Source organism: Ailuropoda melanoleuca, chromosome 10, assembly GCF_002007445.2.
Source record: "Ailuropoda melanoleuca isolate Jingjing chromosome 10, ASM200744v2, whole genome shotgun sequence".
Lineage (NCBI taxonomy): Eukaryota > Metazoa > Chordata > Mammalia > Carnivora > Ursidae > Ailuropoda > Ailuropoda melanoleuca.
This window is the reverse complement of record NC_048227.1, coordinates 33,838,691-33,856,418: the sequence shown is the minus strand read 5'-3', so window position 1 is coordinate 33,856,418 and position 17,728 is coordinate 33,838,691. Positions and strand designations below refer to the sequence as shown.

General features: G+C 43.0%; 1 protein-coding gene across 13 annotated transcripts in view; it reads left to right on the top strand.

The window, feature by feature from the left end:
- Positions 1–17,728, top strand: part of RBFOX1 (RNA binding fox-1 homolog 1) — a 2,017,010-nt gene that overhangs the window by 580,096 nt on the left and 1,419,186 nt on the right. Inside the window, exon 1 of one of the 13 annotated variants that reach the window (XM_034670399.1) lies at positions 16,259–17,088. The exons of the other annotated variants lie outside the window; for them this stretch is intronic. Within the exon in view, the coding sequence (XP_034526290.1) occupies positions 17,086–17,088 (3 nt within the window). The 5' untranslated portion in view covers positions 16,259–17,085. Of the gene's footprint in view, positions 1–16,258; positions 17,089–17,728 lie in introns of those variants that run through there. 13 annotated transcript variants of the gene reach the window in all.

Sequence of the window (17,728 nt, the reverse complement as noted above, 5' to 3'; positions counted from 1 at the left end):
CCTCTGTTTTCCTTTTTATAAATCACAGGTAAATTCTCATTAGCTAGTGGCAGCAATATCTGATTGATTGGGAAACCGTCTTTGCACATGATGGAAACCCTATGCTCTGCCACCTGGGAGTCTGGAGCTGTCCGGCTGCTGTGTGGGTCCTGGAATTCTGGGAATCCCCAATGAGATGTTTTTTCTTTAGATTGTCACTTTCCTCTCAAGGTTTAAGTATTATTGGTATACAGACACCAGGGTCTAGGTGATGTAAGAAACCATTAATGGTGTGGCTTTTGGAGCTCTGAAAGGTAATATTTTCTGAGTGTCTTCCATGGGCAAGGCATAGTAAGTACCCTGCACAAATTATTTAATCCTTAGCAGAGTAGAATAGGGCAAACTTTCCTGAGTGATGAAATTGGGACTTGAACCCAGTGTTGTCTGACCCTGGAACCCATGGTTTTAACCTCTATGCTGGCATTTTCCAATATATGCTTGTGTGTGTGACCCAAGCTGGGTTTTAGATACTTCACCAAAAAGATTATTCATTTTAGTGGTTATATGTTTGCTTAAATACATATTAGAACAATACTAGGTTGTTTTTTTTTTTTAAAGATTTTATTTATTTATTTGACAGAGATAGAGACAGCCAGCGAGAGAGGGAACACAAGGCAGGGGGAGTGGGAGAGGAAGAAGCAGGCTCACAGCAGAAGAGCCTGATGTGGGGCTCAATCCCATAACGCCAGGATCACGCCCTGAGCCGAAGGCAGACGCTTAACCGTCTGTGCCACCCAGGCGCCGCAATACTAGGTTTTAATTTAGGATGCTGCTTGAATTTAAAAATACATTAATTTAAAGACATTTCCAATTTTAATAAAAATATCGGATAGTATAATAGTATAGCTGGTACAAATATGGCAGAAAGCATGAGGGTGGCACAGGATGACTGACGTTTAGGAAATATTGCACTATGCTAAATGAAATATCCAAAGGGACTCAGAACCCCGAAGTCCGACCTCAGCTGCTTCCCCTAATTCTTTAAGCCCAAGGATCTAGAGTTCTTAAGCTATTGTTAACTGCTGTGTCCTTGACATGTTTTTTCATTCTGGCTAGTAAGCCAATCAACTATTAAGAACTAAGGGAGTCATAAGTAGAAGAGAAGTTTTGACTTGGCAATCAGAGGAAGTGGTTAACTGTAGATAGGTATACTAGTTAACAGGACTCATATTCATCAGGGCTGCACCTTCGGATTTTCAGCTCCTTTTGATTCCCTTTATTTTAAAACAGGAAGTCTTTGCCCCTGAGTTTGGGAGAAAGGTTGAAGATGTGATAGCATGATCTGATCCCATACTTGAGAGATGATCACTAAGATCTCTGTCACTGCCTCATTCCCCTACCCTTAGGAGTTTCCGGAGAGGACTCTATTCCTAGCACATACTGGGCTAGAGATATGAGTTAATTTTTGTAAAGTTCTTAGAAGTGTGCCTGGTACATCTTAATCACCGTATTTGTGTTTGTTATTATCTTTAGTATTATTAGAATAGTACTTTGATTGAATGCGTTAGAGCCAAGGAAGAAGAAAAAGCATGGTTTTCAGGATCCATGGGAGTTGTGTGTTAAGCCTCTGTGTTACCTGCTGTATGTACACTCCAGCTTCCCTCTCCCTGTTCTCTGCTCTACAGTAACAAGATCCTGGGTCCTCTAGTGGCCATTTGGATCTGGCCATTGGAGGGCATGCTGGCTAGAAATGAGAGGGACGGAGAAGAATGAGGTCAGGGTGTTTGTTCCTCTGGCTCCCTCTCTGGGATTTCTTGTGCCCTTTACCTGAAGGTCAGTATTTCTTTTCCCAAGCACCTGTTCTGAGCAATTCTGTCTTTCTGAGTTCTCTTTATGACTCCCCCTCACCCCCTTGCTCCTTGAGACCTAGGGATAATGATGGCTTTGTTGGTCTAGTCTATGTTGATATTAGATCTGGGGCCTTGGACAATTCCTCAACCTCCCTTGGGCTCAGTAGCTTCATCTACAAAACGGCTAAGCCAGGGTCTCAAACTCAAATGTCAGGGACCAGGCAAGTTTCTCAAACAAGTGAGGTAGGTCTGTACCGAGCCTGAAGCCTCTTCTCAGTTCCCACAATGGCCATGCAAGAAAGCAGGCTCAGGTGATCAGACATTTTGATTTGTAAAGAGAATCCAGAAATTCACCTCGTGTATGTAGTCTCTTGATTTGAAAATGTTGGAAAATAAGCAAATGTTAATTTTGAAATAACCAGGCAGGCCAAAATTTGGGTTAAGAGTTATTGAGAAGACCACAGGTAATACATACAAGGCAGTGTTGCACAGTGGTTAGGAACACTGACTCCAGATTTGAATGAAGGCTCTGTGCTTACTAGCTAGATGTCCTTGAATATTTTACTTTGTTTCTTTGAGCCTCAGTTTTCTTATCTGCAAAATGGGGATAATCTTGTACCAGTCCCATAGGGTCATAATGAGGATTAAAAGTTAATATTTGAAAAGACACAGGTGACTGATACATAAAAAACACTACATAAGTGTTGGTAAATAAAAATGAATAAATATGATATACTTGATATAATGCTTGACATACTGGAGATTTTCAGTGTATGGGAGCTTAAGCAAATGAATGTCCAGATTTTAACTATGGGGATATAAACACAAATTTTTCCAGATTTTTGTATATTGTTAAGTCAACATTTATTCCCAAAATAATGGAAGCTTTTAATTTTATTTCTCCCTACAGAATGGTCTGTTTAATGCCAGTTGCCTTGAGTTAGTGGTGTCTGACTTCAGAGGTCCTCATCAGGGTCCATTGATACTCAGCCCTAAGATTGTTCTAATAAGCTTTATTGACTTGCTGAACCTCAGAGTTCTTTTTATTGACATGCAGTGTAAATCATTCCATCTGACATTTGAATGTCCTTTCTGAGAAACGTGTTAGACCTTACATGGGTACTGAGCTCCTGATGATGTGTGCATTCCTTAGTCAAGCGTGCAGTGCTTTAGATGAAGATATCACACACACGGCCTTGTTTTAAACTAAGATTGGATGGGGGAAAGGCCATGAAATTTTGTTTTGTTGGGAGAAAGAACTTTTCCTGAGCTATGGGAAGGGTGTACATTTTAATGAGTCTATAGTTATTTCCTCTGCCTTTAGAAACTATTAAAAGCTAAGAGGCCATTGCTTAATATTTGGTAACTTGAGAAGTACAGATAGTAATACACAAGCTTGCTTTGCAGAGAGAATCATGTGCCTTTGCATTCAGGAACTTTTTGTTCAAATTTATTCTTGAAAAGGGGAAGGAAACACACCCTGCAGCTGAAATTTTCTAATACAATAGCCATTTAAGGAACCATCATGCCTTCCAGGAATTCAGTTTCTTGGATAATGTTTCATGAGCCCATCTGGACACTCATTCCCTTCCTCAGTCATTCTGCCAATGTTTATTGGGCATCTGCTATGGGCCAGGCACCTGCTAGTGCTGGGAGTACATTGACAAATGTGACAGTGTCCCTGCCCCTGAGAAGCTCAGGATATACTTGGGAAGATATGAAATTGATAATTAAAATACAAGGTATTAAGTGTTACAATAGAGCAGGGGTTTTCAACTTTGGCACTGCTGACATTTGGGCTGCATCATTCTTTGTTGCAGGGGCTCCCTGTGCAGTGTAGAATGTTGAACAGCATCCCTGGCCTCCACCCACTAGATGCCAAAAGAATCCTCCCTCCAGTGATGACAACCAAAAATGTCACTAGACATTGCCAAACATCCCCTGGGGAATATTGCTGCCCCTGTTGAGAACCACTGTTAAATAGGACATTTACACAATTTCTTGGGAAAGGAGCAACTGATTCAGCTAGGAGAAATGGGGTAGGTTTTTAAAAAGGATGATGGCATTTGAGCTGGGTCTTGAGGTAGAAATACAGCTCACCGGGTAGTGAAGTGGGAGTAAAGCACTTCAGGCCGAGGGGATACAGTGGTACGTCAGAACTTAGACTATTTGGAGAACAATGTGTAGGTCTTCGTAGGTGGAATTAGACTGGCTGGCAGATAAGGCTATAAGGGCAAGTTTGGGCCAGTTCCTGGACAGTCTTATATGCCAAGAAAAGATGTTTAGACTTTATCCCATAGGTAATGGAGAAGCAATGGGCTTATTAATTAGATAAGTGGTGTGTTAATATTTGTGTTGTATGGCTTATTTGATTATTTGTTCAGTACCTGGTAATAGTACCCCCATTTTCTTCCCTGTCCACCCTTGAGACTGGTGGTTTAGGTGGGGTTGAACATCATACTTTGGTTCCATAGATCTGGCTAACCAGAGCACTGGTATCTACCTCATGATGTGATTAGTTCAGTGGTGGGCATGTGATCTCATCTAGGTCAGTGGGGGCACACTCTAGGAATAAAGGACATTCTTTTTCTGCTGGGGTTACTAGTTTGGTAGAATATTATCTTCAAGTCTGGATTTATTAAAGAGTGCATATTAAAGAGTGTGCCAAGGAGGACGTCAACATAGAGGAAAGTAGGAACAAGAGACAGAGAGAGAATGATCTTCATTGTTTGAGCATTTGGTTCCAGCAATGCCTAAAACCAGTGTGCTTTGGAACTTTTACCCACATGTGTCAATAAGTCATGCTTCTAGTTTATACTGGGGTTGAGTTGAGTTTCTATAACGTGGAAGGGGAAGAGAGAGACCTGACAAAGAATTTAAAACATTGTTCTTGGATATCTAGAGAATGGAGCATGGGCAGGGAAAGGTTTTTCACAAGAACATCTAAGAGGCTAGTGTACCAGTCCAGACAAAAATAAGATGCAGTGAGTAGAAGTGAAGGGAACCTAAGAGAGCTGAAAGAGGAAATAAGAGTTTCTACCTAATGTGTTGAGTTGCATGCATGGCGTGCAAGCCCCCCACCCATGACAGTGATGCATCCTTTCTTCTCATCTCTGCACCATCCATTTAGGATTATATGTTCCTGGGAATGGGAATATGATAGCACCTAACGTGGTACTAAATTATCGCTCTCTCCTGGAATCCACATTCTTGTGTAACCTCTTCTCTGTAGGTATAGGGTAGATCTCTTGATTCACTTCAAATGTGTGGTATATGACAAAAATAATGAGATATCACTTCCAAAATTGGGTCATAAAAAGACATTGACTTCCCTTTTGGGTACCCCTTTCTTGGTTGAGGGAAGCAGCTGCCATGTTGTGAGCTGCCCAACTGAGAGGCTAGGAACTGAGGTTGAACACCAGCCAACAACTCTCAGTCCAAGGACCTGTGGAGAACGATTCCTTCCAACAATTGCATGAGTGAGTTATGGGAGCAGATCTTTCCCTAGTTGACTCTTTAGATGAAACTACAGCCACAACTGACAGTTCGCAGCCTTGTTAGAGACTTATGCCAGAGTCACCCATTAAGCTTTGCCCACATTCTGATTCATAGACACTATGAGTTAATGTTTTCTGTTTTGAGCTGCTAAATTTTGGAGTAAACATTTATGCATTAGAGATAAATATTACAGTGGGATTTAGTTCCTATTTTATGTTTTATACATAGTAGGCAATTGATAAATACTTGTAGAATAAGTGAATAGATTCATTATGAACAGCAGCCCCAGATGCTTGGCAAATAGCCAGATAACAATGGTATGGAGGGTGCTTGAGACATAGGGATGGAAACGTAGCTGAGAGTTCAAGGGTGGAGAGACCCTCAGGATCTGGCAGCTATGGGGATATAAATGGCATATAGGAAGTGACTTTAGAGAAGTGTGTGAAGAGTGGGATGCATTTAAGGAGGGTGGTTCTAGGCAGAGTAGACAGAAAAAGAGATTATTATGGAGCAGCTCAGAGGCAGGAAGATGCCAGGAAGGGGTATTTCTGAAACCAAAGAGAGGTGTCAAGGGACTGTCAACATATCAGATGATGAAGCGATAGCAATCAAGATTAAGGACTGAACATGGCCATGGGGTGGAGGAGGGAGGGCAGTCATCAGTTAAGAAGATGCTAAGATCATAGCTTCAATGGAGTTGTATGCACAGAAAAAGCAGGTTGCAGTAGGTCATTGCATGATGGAGAAATGGAAGTGACAAACACGGTCAGATTGGTAATAGAGGCAGACCCAAACTAACAGTGCGCTTAAGGCTGAGGAAGAGCTGAGAGAAGAGGGTTAATGTAAGAGAGCTTCAGCATATTTACATCCTGACAGCCAGGAGAGTCTGAAGACAGAGCAGAGGGAGCGATTAACTGGTGAAGAAAGATCCTGGAGGAGGGGTGGGAAGATGGAAGCGAGGCACTCCAGCAGGGCATTTAGCCTTGGCACCGAGAAGTGTGTTCAGATAAGTACTTACATTTTGGTTCAACATCTGTCCTGTGCTGTTCTGTTCTGTATTCTCTGTGAACTACTCCAGAAAAATGTGGTTGCTTTTATTGCCAAGTTGCTTAATTGCCTTACGGAATAATGGCAAGCAAGCTAGTCTTGGAGCTTTTGAACACGGAGACGAATCAAAGCAGGAAGAGGTAGAGAAATCAAATAGACTGATGGCCTTTTCACTGACAGTCTTTTGAGTTGGTTACCCTTTCTTTTGTCAGTCTAGTAATGGTTGCTGACATCTGCAAAATACTTTTTAAACTAAAAATAGAGAAGAACGGTAGAAAATTCTACATGTTATCATCGGGCATATATGGCTTATGCTTTGCTCCCCTCCCCCTTTGTCTATTAATAAAAGAACTTCTCGTGCAAATGCCAGGTCCAGACCATTCTTCAACAGTGATTCCTGGATCACTACCCCTTTGTACTGTCTAAAAAAGACCTACCAAAAAGGAATGATGGTCTACTTTATTTGGTATACTTTGGTCTACCAACTAAAACTGCCAATGCCTTTTCACTTGTTTATGCTTTGTCCTCACACCAGTAAGTTCGGTAGGACTTTTCATGCAAAGAAACTGGTTCAGCAAGGCTTGACTGCCTTTGTGCTGCCTGCCTGGGACAGGAACTGGAGGCTACTGAAGTCTAATTTGTTTATTCTCACTAATGCATTACATCACTGTTTCTTAGCCCTACTTATGGCTACAGAGACTCCAAAATGGCACTTCCTGAGTGGTCCCAGGGGCTCCCTGCAAAATACCTGTAGATTTTAATATATTCATGGTGCATAATCAGGGCTTCAGAATCTTGCTAACAATTACCTCTTTTCTGTGAGTTTGAGAGCACAGCAAGCAATCATGTTTTCAAAGAGAAGGGAAATACCCATGCACAAAGCCCTCAGATCTTTAAATGTTCAATTCCCACTCTCTCCCCACTTCCAACCCTATCCACAAGTCAGTCTGCTTTTGGATTAATTACACAGGTACTTTGAACACCTGCGGTAGGAATACATGGGGTGTGTGTGTGTGTGTGTGTGTGTGCGCGTGAAATTTGAAAAATCAAATTTCAGGTCTCATACCAGACTTTGTGAATCAGAATCTCTATAATGGTGCCCAGGATCTGAATTTTGGTAAACATCAGAGAGAATTTTTATATATACCCTGGTTTGACAACACCAGGACATTTGGACACTGGATCAATAGAGCTTCATAGGTAATGAAAGATATAGTTTCTTCCCATTTCTACAGAGCACATCATTGACTGTGCCTGCAAAACCAATATGTCCCCTTCTTTCTTCTTGGGGACATTGAGAATATAGAAGATATTGCCATTGCCCACACCCTCAGACCCCTATCCAGTCCCTAAGTGTTTAGCATTACATACATGCATTAGCACCATCACCTAAGGACTCTCTCTGACCACTAGATTCCACTCTTCCTGTGCCCAAACAAGGATGAAATGGCATTGGATTAACACACTACCATACTCAACCCTTAAGCAATGGCTAACGTGAATAATTGTATAAATACTCAAGCTTCTTTGACCCCCCCTGGGTGGAATAACCGTTAGGGGGCATTTCTACCCTGCCTTCCAGAATTCTTCAGTGGGAATAATCTCCAGTTACTCACTGTGATAAGTTGCTTGACGATACACTTTTTGTTGGCTCCTGTCCCTTCCCTAACTTACTTTCCTACTCCCTGGTCATTGTTTCCCTGGTTTGCCTCCCAGATTTATACATGCACTCAAATACTTGTCTCAGGGTCTTCTTCTGGGGAAACCCAAAAGAGTATCTGTAGATTAATGCAGCAGAGCATTTTGAGCCAAGCCTAAAGTAATGGTGTGGGGAAACTCAGAGAAAGGAAAACCAAAGAAGGCATGGAAACATGCTTCATGGAAGAGAGTTTAGTTTTTACCAAATGCCCAAACTGTATCCTCTAGATGTTTATGTTCAGAATCCCAAATTTTAGCTATTTTCTGTTATTTCCTCATATTAAGTACTATATAGTCTTGAAAGATACTCCCAGTGATTCTTTTTAATTTACAGATTTTTGCCTCTTAATAGAAGTATAAGGAATAAATAGAAATAATAAATGTGTAAATGGAGAGCATAGTAATGCATACTTTGACCATGATTTACAGATATTTTACTTCTCAGAGCATCTATAACCCACCAGTAACTGCTGCAAATGCATATTCTTCCTTGTAAGGTTGCATATTTCATCCTAAATGGCTTAAATATCTTTACTTATCCATTTGTAATAAAATGACTAGGACTTAAAGTAAGTGCATTTGAAAGAAATCGATTGTCAATACTCTGTGCTGCTAATACATAGAATATTTTTCCCCCTGAGGTGTTAGTACATTAAGGCAAAACTATTTATGTTCTGATTATAAATTCATTAACTATTTACACCTCATTGACTTACAACGTTTATTTTCTTCGTAAGTCTCACTTTCAGCCTTCCTGATTGACTTTACTGGAACTATTCAAAGCACTGTTCACATTTCTTAAAAAATATATATTTTTAGTAGGACTTTAGAATATGTACACAATTTTCCTGTCTCATGTCCTTTGGACTTTCTATACCTAAAGAGAGATTTTGGAGATGCAGCAGAGAATGCTGTGGCCCTGAAATCATACTGCTAACAATTTAAAAATGAGATTTTGAGCTTGTTAGGTTGGTAAGGTTTGAAAATTTGCCTTTTTCTTCCTCTGAGCATCAGTTTCCTTATCTAAAATATGAGAATAGTAATAGTACCTACCCAACAGGGCTTCTCTGAGGCTAGGTGTCGTGTCTGAGGCTTGGCAAAGAGAAAGTTCTCAAAATTGTTTTTTTCCCCTTCTTTTCCCACAAGTCCTAAGCAGGCATATAATTACTTATTACCTTATCTATTGGGAGAATAAAACTCCCAATTCACCATTCAGTCGTGAGTGAGTGAAATTGGCAAGTGCCTTTTGCTAATGGCCACTCAGACTCAGAACTTACTTTCAAAGCTGGAAGAAAGGAGGTTGTGGTCAGCTCTGTACATATTGCCTTGATGGGTCATGGAGGATTGAGGTGATTTTGTTCTCTTTGTTAGTTTGGCCAGAACACTCAGCCCAATATGAAGCATCTAGAGGAGTGAGATGAAATAATCGGAGTGCAGAAAGTAACAGAATTGCTAAGCCCACACTGCATTTCTTCAGATTGACCCTGCTGTGTAGTTATGTGGAAATCACCACTCATTTCATCTGAGCAGTTCCCATGTGCCAGGCTTGATGCTGAGGGGCTTCTCCAGGGTTATACCATTTAATTCTTGACACCTTGGTTTGAATTCTAAAACAACAAGTTACTGGATTAGTGACTGTGAGCAAGTTTCTTCATTTCTCTGGACCTCAGTTTTTCACGTGTAAAATGAGGGTAATAATAAAACCTGGTTTATGAAATTGTCATGAGGGGTCCATGAGAATATGAGTGGAGGTTTAGACCATGATGCTTAGTACATAGCAAACCTGAGTAAATGCTAATCATTATTACTAACTATAGCACTACTATGAATAGTGGTAGTACTGCTACTATCACTATATTGATGAGGATACTTTAGGTCAGTGGACCTTACCTTGGGTGATTTCCCCCCCAGGGAGAGTATAGATATATCTGGAGACATTTCTGGTTCTCGAAATTGGTAGGAGGGGATAAGGAGTTGTTAGACAGTCAGGGAGTGCTACTAGCATTCAGTGAGTAGAGGCCAGGGATTCTGTTAAACTTCCTACAGGGCACAGATAGCCCCCCCTCCCCACAAAGGTTTGTCTGATCCAGAAGGCTAGTAATGCTAAGTTTGAGAAACCCTGTCTTAGGCCACATATAATCGTAAACGAGTTTACACAATAAGGGAATTTATCATCACAAGGAACAGAGAATGCAGTGTATGATAGTTCTGAATGTTGACTGACTTAGCGGCTCCGCAACCTCATAGATATTACTGGTTTTTATTCTTTCCTGCTCTGTCATCCTCAGGCTGGTTGTAAGGTATCTGTGGCAGGGCCAGAGGTCATAACTACACAGGAAACATCTGAAATAAGGAAAAAAAAATCTTCTCTATGGTTTTCACTTGATGCAAGAAAAATGTTCTTAGTAAGTATATCAACCACCTTTTCCTGGATCAGATGAAATAGACCCTATGATAATTCCTAAACTAATCACTTATAAAGAGCCTAGAATTATCATGCTTGAGGATGTGGGTCAGATTCTATATCCTCTGTATTAATAGTTGCTAGTATTATATTAATTACGTCTTCATTATTTTTATCATCATCATCCTTGTTTTTTTCCTTTTCTTTTTTTCTATTTTACACAATGGAAAGTGGGGGATTAGTGTTTAAAAAATCTTGCTTAGTTCACATTCTATTAAGTGATAGATACATGATATGAAAACAGAATCTCTTACTCCAGAACTTTATCCACTTCCTTCTTAAAGATGTTTGATAGGAGCACCTGGGTGGCTCAGTGGTTAGGCATCTGCCTTCAGCTCAGGTCATGATCTCAAAGTCCTGGAAGTCTGCGTCTCCCTCCCCCTCTGCCCTTCCCCCCACTCATGTGCATGTGCCCTCTCTCTCAAAAAAATAAAATATTTTATTTTTAAAAAGATGTATGATAGTTGTTTTTTTTTTTAATAGAGAGAATATGTGCAAGTGGTGGTGGGGGGGGAAGAGTGGAAGAGGGAGAATCTTAAGTGGACACCATGCCCAGCACAGAGCCCTCCCAGAGCTCTATCTCATGACCCTGAGATCATGACCTGAGCTGAAATCAAGAGTCCAATGCTTAACCAACTGAGTCACCCAGGTGCCCCGATAGTGTATTTCTTAAAGACATACTAAATGACATATAAATTAGCCCACCTTAAACCAAGGACACAGCTTAGTCTCTAAGTCATTATTGGCCAACCATTTGGAAATCTTTGTTTACTCGATTCTGACCATGCTCGAAGTATTTGTTTCCAAAATGCTTTTTATATAAGCAGGCTTGCTCCCTTTCCTTCTGCAGATTGCTCAACCTCCCTTTTTATTTTTCTTACTCCAAGACCAATGGACTAGGAATTCCTACTTTCATGATTGTAAATCACTGACATGATTCTCTAAGTCTACCTAAATGGTGTATGAGCTCTAGTAAACAGAAAGATAAGATACATCATGATTTGTGCTTCATGAACCTAGCTCTGACACAAAACAGACTTAATTTTGAGTCCTGGCTTAACCATTCACTAGCCGGGCTTGGCCAAGCCATCGAACTTCCTCCTTCTTTTAAGCTTTGGTTTTCTCATCTATAAAAAGGAAAACATAATGGTACTTATACCTAGAGTTGTACTGTGAGATTAAATGAGATACAGTTAAATAATACCGTTAAAGAGTTTATATAGTAAATGCCACATGCTTCTTATTTCTATTGCTATTCTTTTCATTATGATTGTTCAAAATCTTTTTTGTGTTACCATTACCGCTATCATCATCATTATTTGGGGGATGTAGGCAGGAGAGAAAAAGGATGAACCCAAAGAGAGGCAGAGAAACCATCATGTTTCCTATTTCAAAGACATTTTTAAACAGTGTGAAAGTTTGTATCTTCTAAGGAAAAAGAAGCTCATCTCTAGACACTGGATGGCTCATTCTCAGTATTAAATGCTTTGGTTAATATCAAACTCCTGAACTTCATGATAGATTGTGAGTTAGTTCAACCAATCAATAACTGTATATTGAGTATCTGCCATGTGCTCAATGACTGAAGGGGGAATAGAGAATATGAGGTGAAGTCCATTCCCCTGTGGTCTTCAGACTATTTAATTAGTTCATTAGTTGACCCAGACTGTGGTAAGCTTTGAGGTAAGCCTGAAGATGGAGATCATGAGGGCAAGGCAGATCTTACATAATACTAAGATTGTACAGAGAATTTTATTGAATCAGAGTCATTTGTAAATAAATTTGAATATAGTATCCTCTCTTTAGTGACTGCTATTGGAAAGTATCCTTTGGGAAGAGGAACAGAAGGATGATTGATTACTTCAACTATTTTTAGTTTGCTTTTTTCATCCTTCTCCTATCCTAATATACCACTCATCATCCTAAAAATCCTAGAGTACTTTAGAGTAACCTGTAAATCCCTAAAATTCACGAGATGTTTACGGTGCTCACCTGGAAAAGTTCTTGAACAGATGGACGATAACAGTAAAATGATCATTGAAGTATCAGTGAAGGCAGAGCGATGTCCAGGCCCTGGGTACTGGAATCATGGATGGTAGGTCTTGGCATGCTTTAGAGTCATTCTCCAAAAATTTGCCTTTTCGTAAAGCAGACATGCCTTTTGTTTCAATTCAGGGCTCTTTATGAGTTTGCCCTAGCCTACATCTTTAGCTTCACTGTTCACTGCCTTGCCTTCTGCAGCGCTTTCCAGACCCTTGAACTTAGCATGACTGTACTTATATTGAATAGGTTTGCTGTTCCTTAAAGGAGTTATACTCCCTTTTGCTTCAGACAGTCTCCTAAGCTGTGTTCTTCTCCAGGAATGTCCTTCACCCAACATTTGGGGTCATTCCTACTTATCTTCTCTGTCTAGAGGATATCTCCTCTAGAAAGCTCTGCCTGACTTTCCCCTTTCCCCAATGTCTGGCTATATGCTTCTGTTCCGTATGCACCTAAATCTTTCAAAACTGCTGAGATCACTTATTTATGTACCTGCTTATCATATTGGATTATAAGCTCCTTGAGTGCAGAGACTGTATAGTTTATATAGGAAATGGTTTACAGGAGCGACTAGCCTTAAATAAGGTACATGTTTGATGGCTGAAAGAATGAAGGACTATATGCATGGCTGAACAGGTTGATCTCAACCTATTTCAAAGAGGTCATCCCATTTAGACAGCAGTGACCATAAGGGAGAAGGAAGGTTCACCAAACATTTATTAAACTTATTATGTGTTTGGCCCCAAGCACTGAGGAAAAGTCCTTGACATCAAGGACCTTTCAGTCTAATGGAGAACATTTACCATAGGTGAAGACAAATGATATGATAAAATTAAATAGAGGTGTTTAGAGAGTTCAGAAGAGAGACACTGGTCTTATCTGTGTATATGCATGGGTGTGTGGGGAGGTTGGGGTTGGCAGGGAGAAAGGGATGCCCAAATGGAGATCTAAAAGCTAGAAACTAACCAGGAAAAGAGAATTTGTAGGAGTTTCCTAGTTTGGAGAAACAGCATATGCAAGGGATTGGAGACAAATAAGAGAAGATTATATCCCTAGATCATTGGGACACCATAAAATGAGAGCCAGATAATCTAGAAGCTTGTAACCCATATAGAAGACTGTAGACTTTATCTTAGGCGGCCATGAGGAACCATAGGAAGATCCTAAGTTTGAAAGTGAGAAACGAAATTTACACTCTAGATGGATTTTGAGCACTTTGAGCGGGGTTATGCACTCTCAGCCAACTAGGAGGCTACAAAGTCATTCTCTCCTACCAGCTTTATGGAACACATTTTGACATATGCTTAGATCACAAATTGCAAAGTACTTTTCATATCCAGTAGGAGGAGCCAGAGTCTCCATGTTCTTTATCACCACAGCTGGGCAAGGTCTTGGCCCTGGGTTGTCCCAGGGACTGTCTAATTTAGCAACCCTCACTACCTAGAAGTGGCTCAACATGGAGGAACGACAGAGAAACTCTGCCTGGAATGTGAAAGATCATTGTGAAAAAGAAATGAATACTTTCCAAATGAATAGCATAATAGCATGCTATATTGATCTTTACTCTAATTTTGTTTTAAATTGTAATGAATGTCTCCCTCACTCATACTAAAGCTTTCTTAAGCCACAAGGCAACACAGGTATCAGTGAGTCATGGCTGATACTCAGTGCTAATACATCTAAGCTTATTTCTACTCCAAAATAAGTCAGTCGACTCAGACTGACCTTGATTTTGAGATAGTTAAATATGTTTTATTTCATTTCCAATGGAAAGATATATATTAAAAAATAATAAAAGCCCCCACTGATTACCCATTTTAATGAAACAACAGCCAGTGTTTTTGCCTTGAATGATTGTGTTCATTTTTTTCCCCTTCTGGAATAAAAATGAAGGAGCACGGAGAAACAATTCCTGTTAGTGAATTTGCACAAAACATTATATTTCAACAGAACTTCCCATTAACTGCCATTTATTTCTTCTCTCATTATTGATAATTTGCTTTTAAATTGAGAATACCTTTTTTACAACCCATCTTATCTCCCTGCACGGCTAGACAATTACATTTAAATTCGGTGGTTTTCCCATTGTAAACAGTTTCTGGAGGAAATGATTGCAATGTTACTAACCCAGATTTATGGCTTCATTGTGCTATCAGTGAAGGATAAGAGACTAGTATAAAGGGAAAAAAAGTTGTTTACATACAAATGTATTATTACCAAAGAGAGTCCTAAGGAAGTGTATGGTAAAATCAACCCAAATTGCAAAATCATCTACTGGGGCCAGTGACAGAGATGCCTTTCTGGATTTTGCAAACTTATTTTCTCAAATGATGATAAAATATTATGTTTTTAAAAATTCCAGTTGTCTTTAGGAGTTTCCTTTCTTTGTTTAATTCTAATGTTGGAAGAAACCCTAGCCTGACAGGATTGCAGAGGAACTCCCGTAGAGCCTGTTTTATTCGAGAGGCACTGGGAAATTCTGGGAAATGCTCACGTTACAAAGCAAACACATGCAACATGGTCTCTACTTTTGGAAATCTCACAGCCCTACTTGGAAGAAGAGCCATACTGCAAATGCAAAAACAAAGAGGTGGTGGGCAGAAAGATGAACCTGTACCTCAGATCAAGTGTGTAAGGCTAGAATCTGGCCAGTCCCAGTTGTCCCTTAGATGGCATGGTAGTGCAGTGCATACCATGAAATTAGGAAGACCTGCCCAGAAATCCTGGCTCCTTGCTTATTGTGTGACCTTCAGCAAATTATCACTTAGTAGCCTTCAAACCTTCCTGTGCAACATAATCACCTAAAATGTTTATCCAAAAAAACCAAACAACAACCCCCAAACAAACAAACCAACCAGCTAACAAGCAGAGTTTCTGGCTCAGTGAGTCCAGGGTGGAACCCAGAAAAGAAGCAGCATTGCTTTAACTTCTCTAAGCATCTGGTTGGGGAAACGGTTAAGCCTACAGTACCTCCTTCATCAGGTTGTTGAGAAAATTCAACTTATTACGTAGTAGCATTTATTTAGGAGTCACAGGGATTCTGGCACTAAGGCAACTGCTAGGAGGACAGTCTCTCGACCCCTCGAGAGTAAGCGCCCAGTGCAGCATTGGGCGGCCTTCAAGAGGCAGGGGCCGGGGCCACAGTGCACACTTACTTCCTGCAGCCTATCTCGCCCGCGTAACTTTTTGCCTCTCGGACAGGGCTCCATCCATGACCGGCCGCTAGATTTAGATTCGCCAGAAAACTTTCCCAGACCAGAAGTGGATAGGGTCAAGAAGCCACCTCCACTTAGCGTATCTCCGGGGCGTTTGTCTACTCTCACTGTGGGGGTCAAGATGGTGGGAGGCGCTGGTGCTCAGTGGGCCGGTCCACTCTGGGACGAGGACTTGGGGGCGCGAAAGACTTGGGCTCATCACCCCTACTTCCAACTCTCACCCCTTCACCTGTTTAGGCCAAAAGACTAGGCACGGGGTCCCCTGCGGACCCCGGTTCTACTCTCCGCTGCATGCTGGAATCCGCGGCTGCACGCGTGACAGCAGCCGAGGCCCTGGCAATGGGAAGGGGGAGGGGGCGCTCCGGCTCGCACCGGATTATTTTTGGCTCCGCAGCCGGGGCTGCTTGCTGCCTGTCGCGCGCGCGCGCACACTCACTCTCTCTCTTTCTCTCACACACACACTCTCACACATAGACACGCGCGCACACGCACATACACATGCACACATTTTCTCGCTCGCTCTCTCGCTCGCTCTCCTTTGTTTATTTTCTAATCTGTATTTTTGTTTGAAGATCGCCTTTTCACTCTCTACTGCCCGCCTGCAAGCGCTCTCGCGGGCTGACCGGGCACACACCGCTCCCCTCCATCACCCCAGCCCTCCTCCCGGTCTCCCGGAGCGCGAGCGCGGGGTTTGAAGGTCACCTCCTTTCCAGTCCCCGTGCGAGCCGCGCTGCCGCCTCCTCCTCCAGCTGGAGCGGGTGGCACAGGCGGCGCTGCCCTGAAGTGGTTCTCGCAGCAGCGGTGCTGCAGACAGAACTCGGGGTCTAAACGGGTGGGAAAACCCGAACTCGCGGAGGGTAATCCCTCCGCTTCGCCCCAGCCCCCAACTGCGCCCACGGTGGGGTGGGGGGCGCTCTGCCAGCCCTGGGGACGGCAGAGGCAGCTGCAGCCGGACCACGCGGGCGCCTCCGGGACAGGAGGAGGAAGGAACGAACAAGGCTCCCCGCATCTGGAGGGGACAGCCGTGCGCCCCGCCCCTGCGTCCGGAGTGAGAGAACTCTGAGCCTCCGACCCAGGCAGAGCGCTGAGGAGCGGACGGCGCCTCAGCACTGAAGAACCTTGCGCTCTGCACACCCTGGCAGTGGCCGTTAGGACCCGGGCTGTCCGGACCCGCGCCTTGCCCAGCTGTGCCCAGCCCTCCGCCCAGGCAGGGGCGCCAGGGCGGGGCTGACCTGCCCGCGAAGTTGCGGACAGCGTGGGAGAAATCAGCACCCCCTTTCGCCGCCTCCAGCTCATGGTGAGTGTGGCTGGGGGTGCAGAGAACACAGGGGAATTGGAGGGTCTGGGGACGCGAGCGGAAGGCGACTGGAGCCGGGCTCGCCGGGAGTTCTAGGTAAGTCCAGGCGGAGTCATCGCCTCTGCGTCCCCCCTTCCCCCCAGCTGGCCCAAAGGGTCCCACAGGGATAAGAGTTAGGTCTCCGAGAGCTGGCCTCTTCCCGGCGCCAGGCTGGACACGCTGGAATGGGAACTTTTCTGTGCGGTAGAGAGATCTCCATGTACGTCCACGCAGGGGCCCGAGATCGTGAGCCCTAGCATTTCCCTTCCATAAGCACGCCCTTCCTTGGTTTGGAGCACCCCTCAGGAGCTCCAAGGCTGCTTCGTTCGCCCTCCTGGGAACGAGTCCCAGGTGTGCGGAGCGGGGGGAACCTGCCTGCGCACTTTGGTTAGTCTCTCCGGCTGGCTGGAAGCGAGCTTTCAGTGCGCCCTGGGTCGCTGCTTTCTCCACCGCCCTTCTGGAGGTCTGAGGGAGGAGGCACTTCAGCGGCCTATGAGGGGGTTTAGAAACGCAGAAGCCCCTGTGGGAGGTGCGGAAGAGGAGGGTGGCTGAGCTGGAGGGAGAGTTCTGCTTATTGGTACTGGCCTAAAAGCCCCTGAGA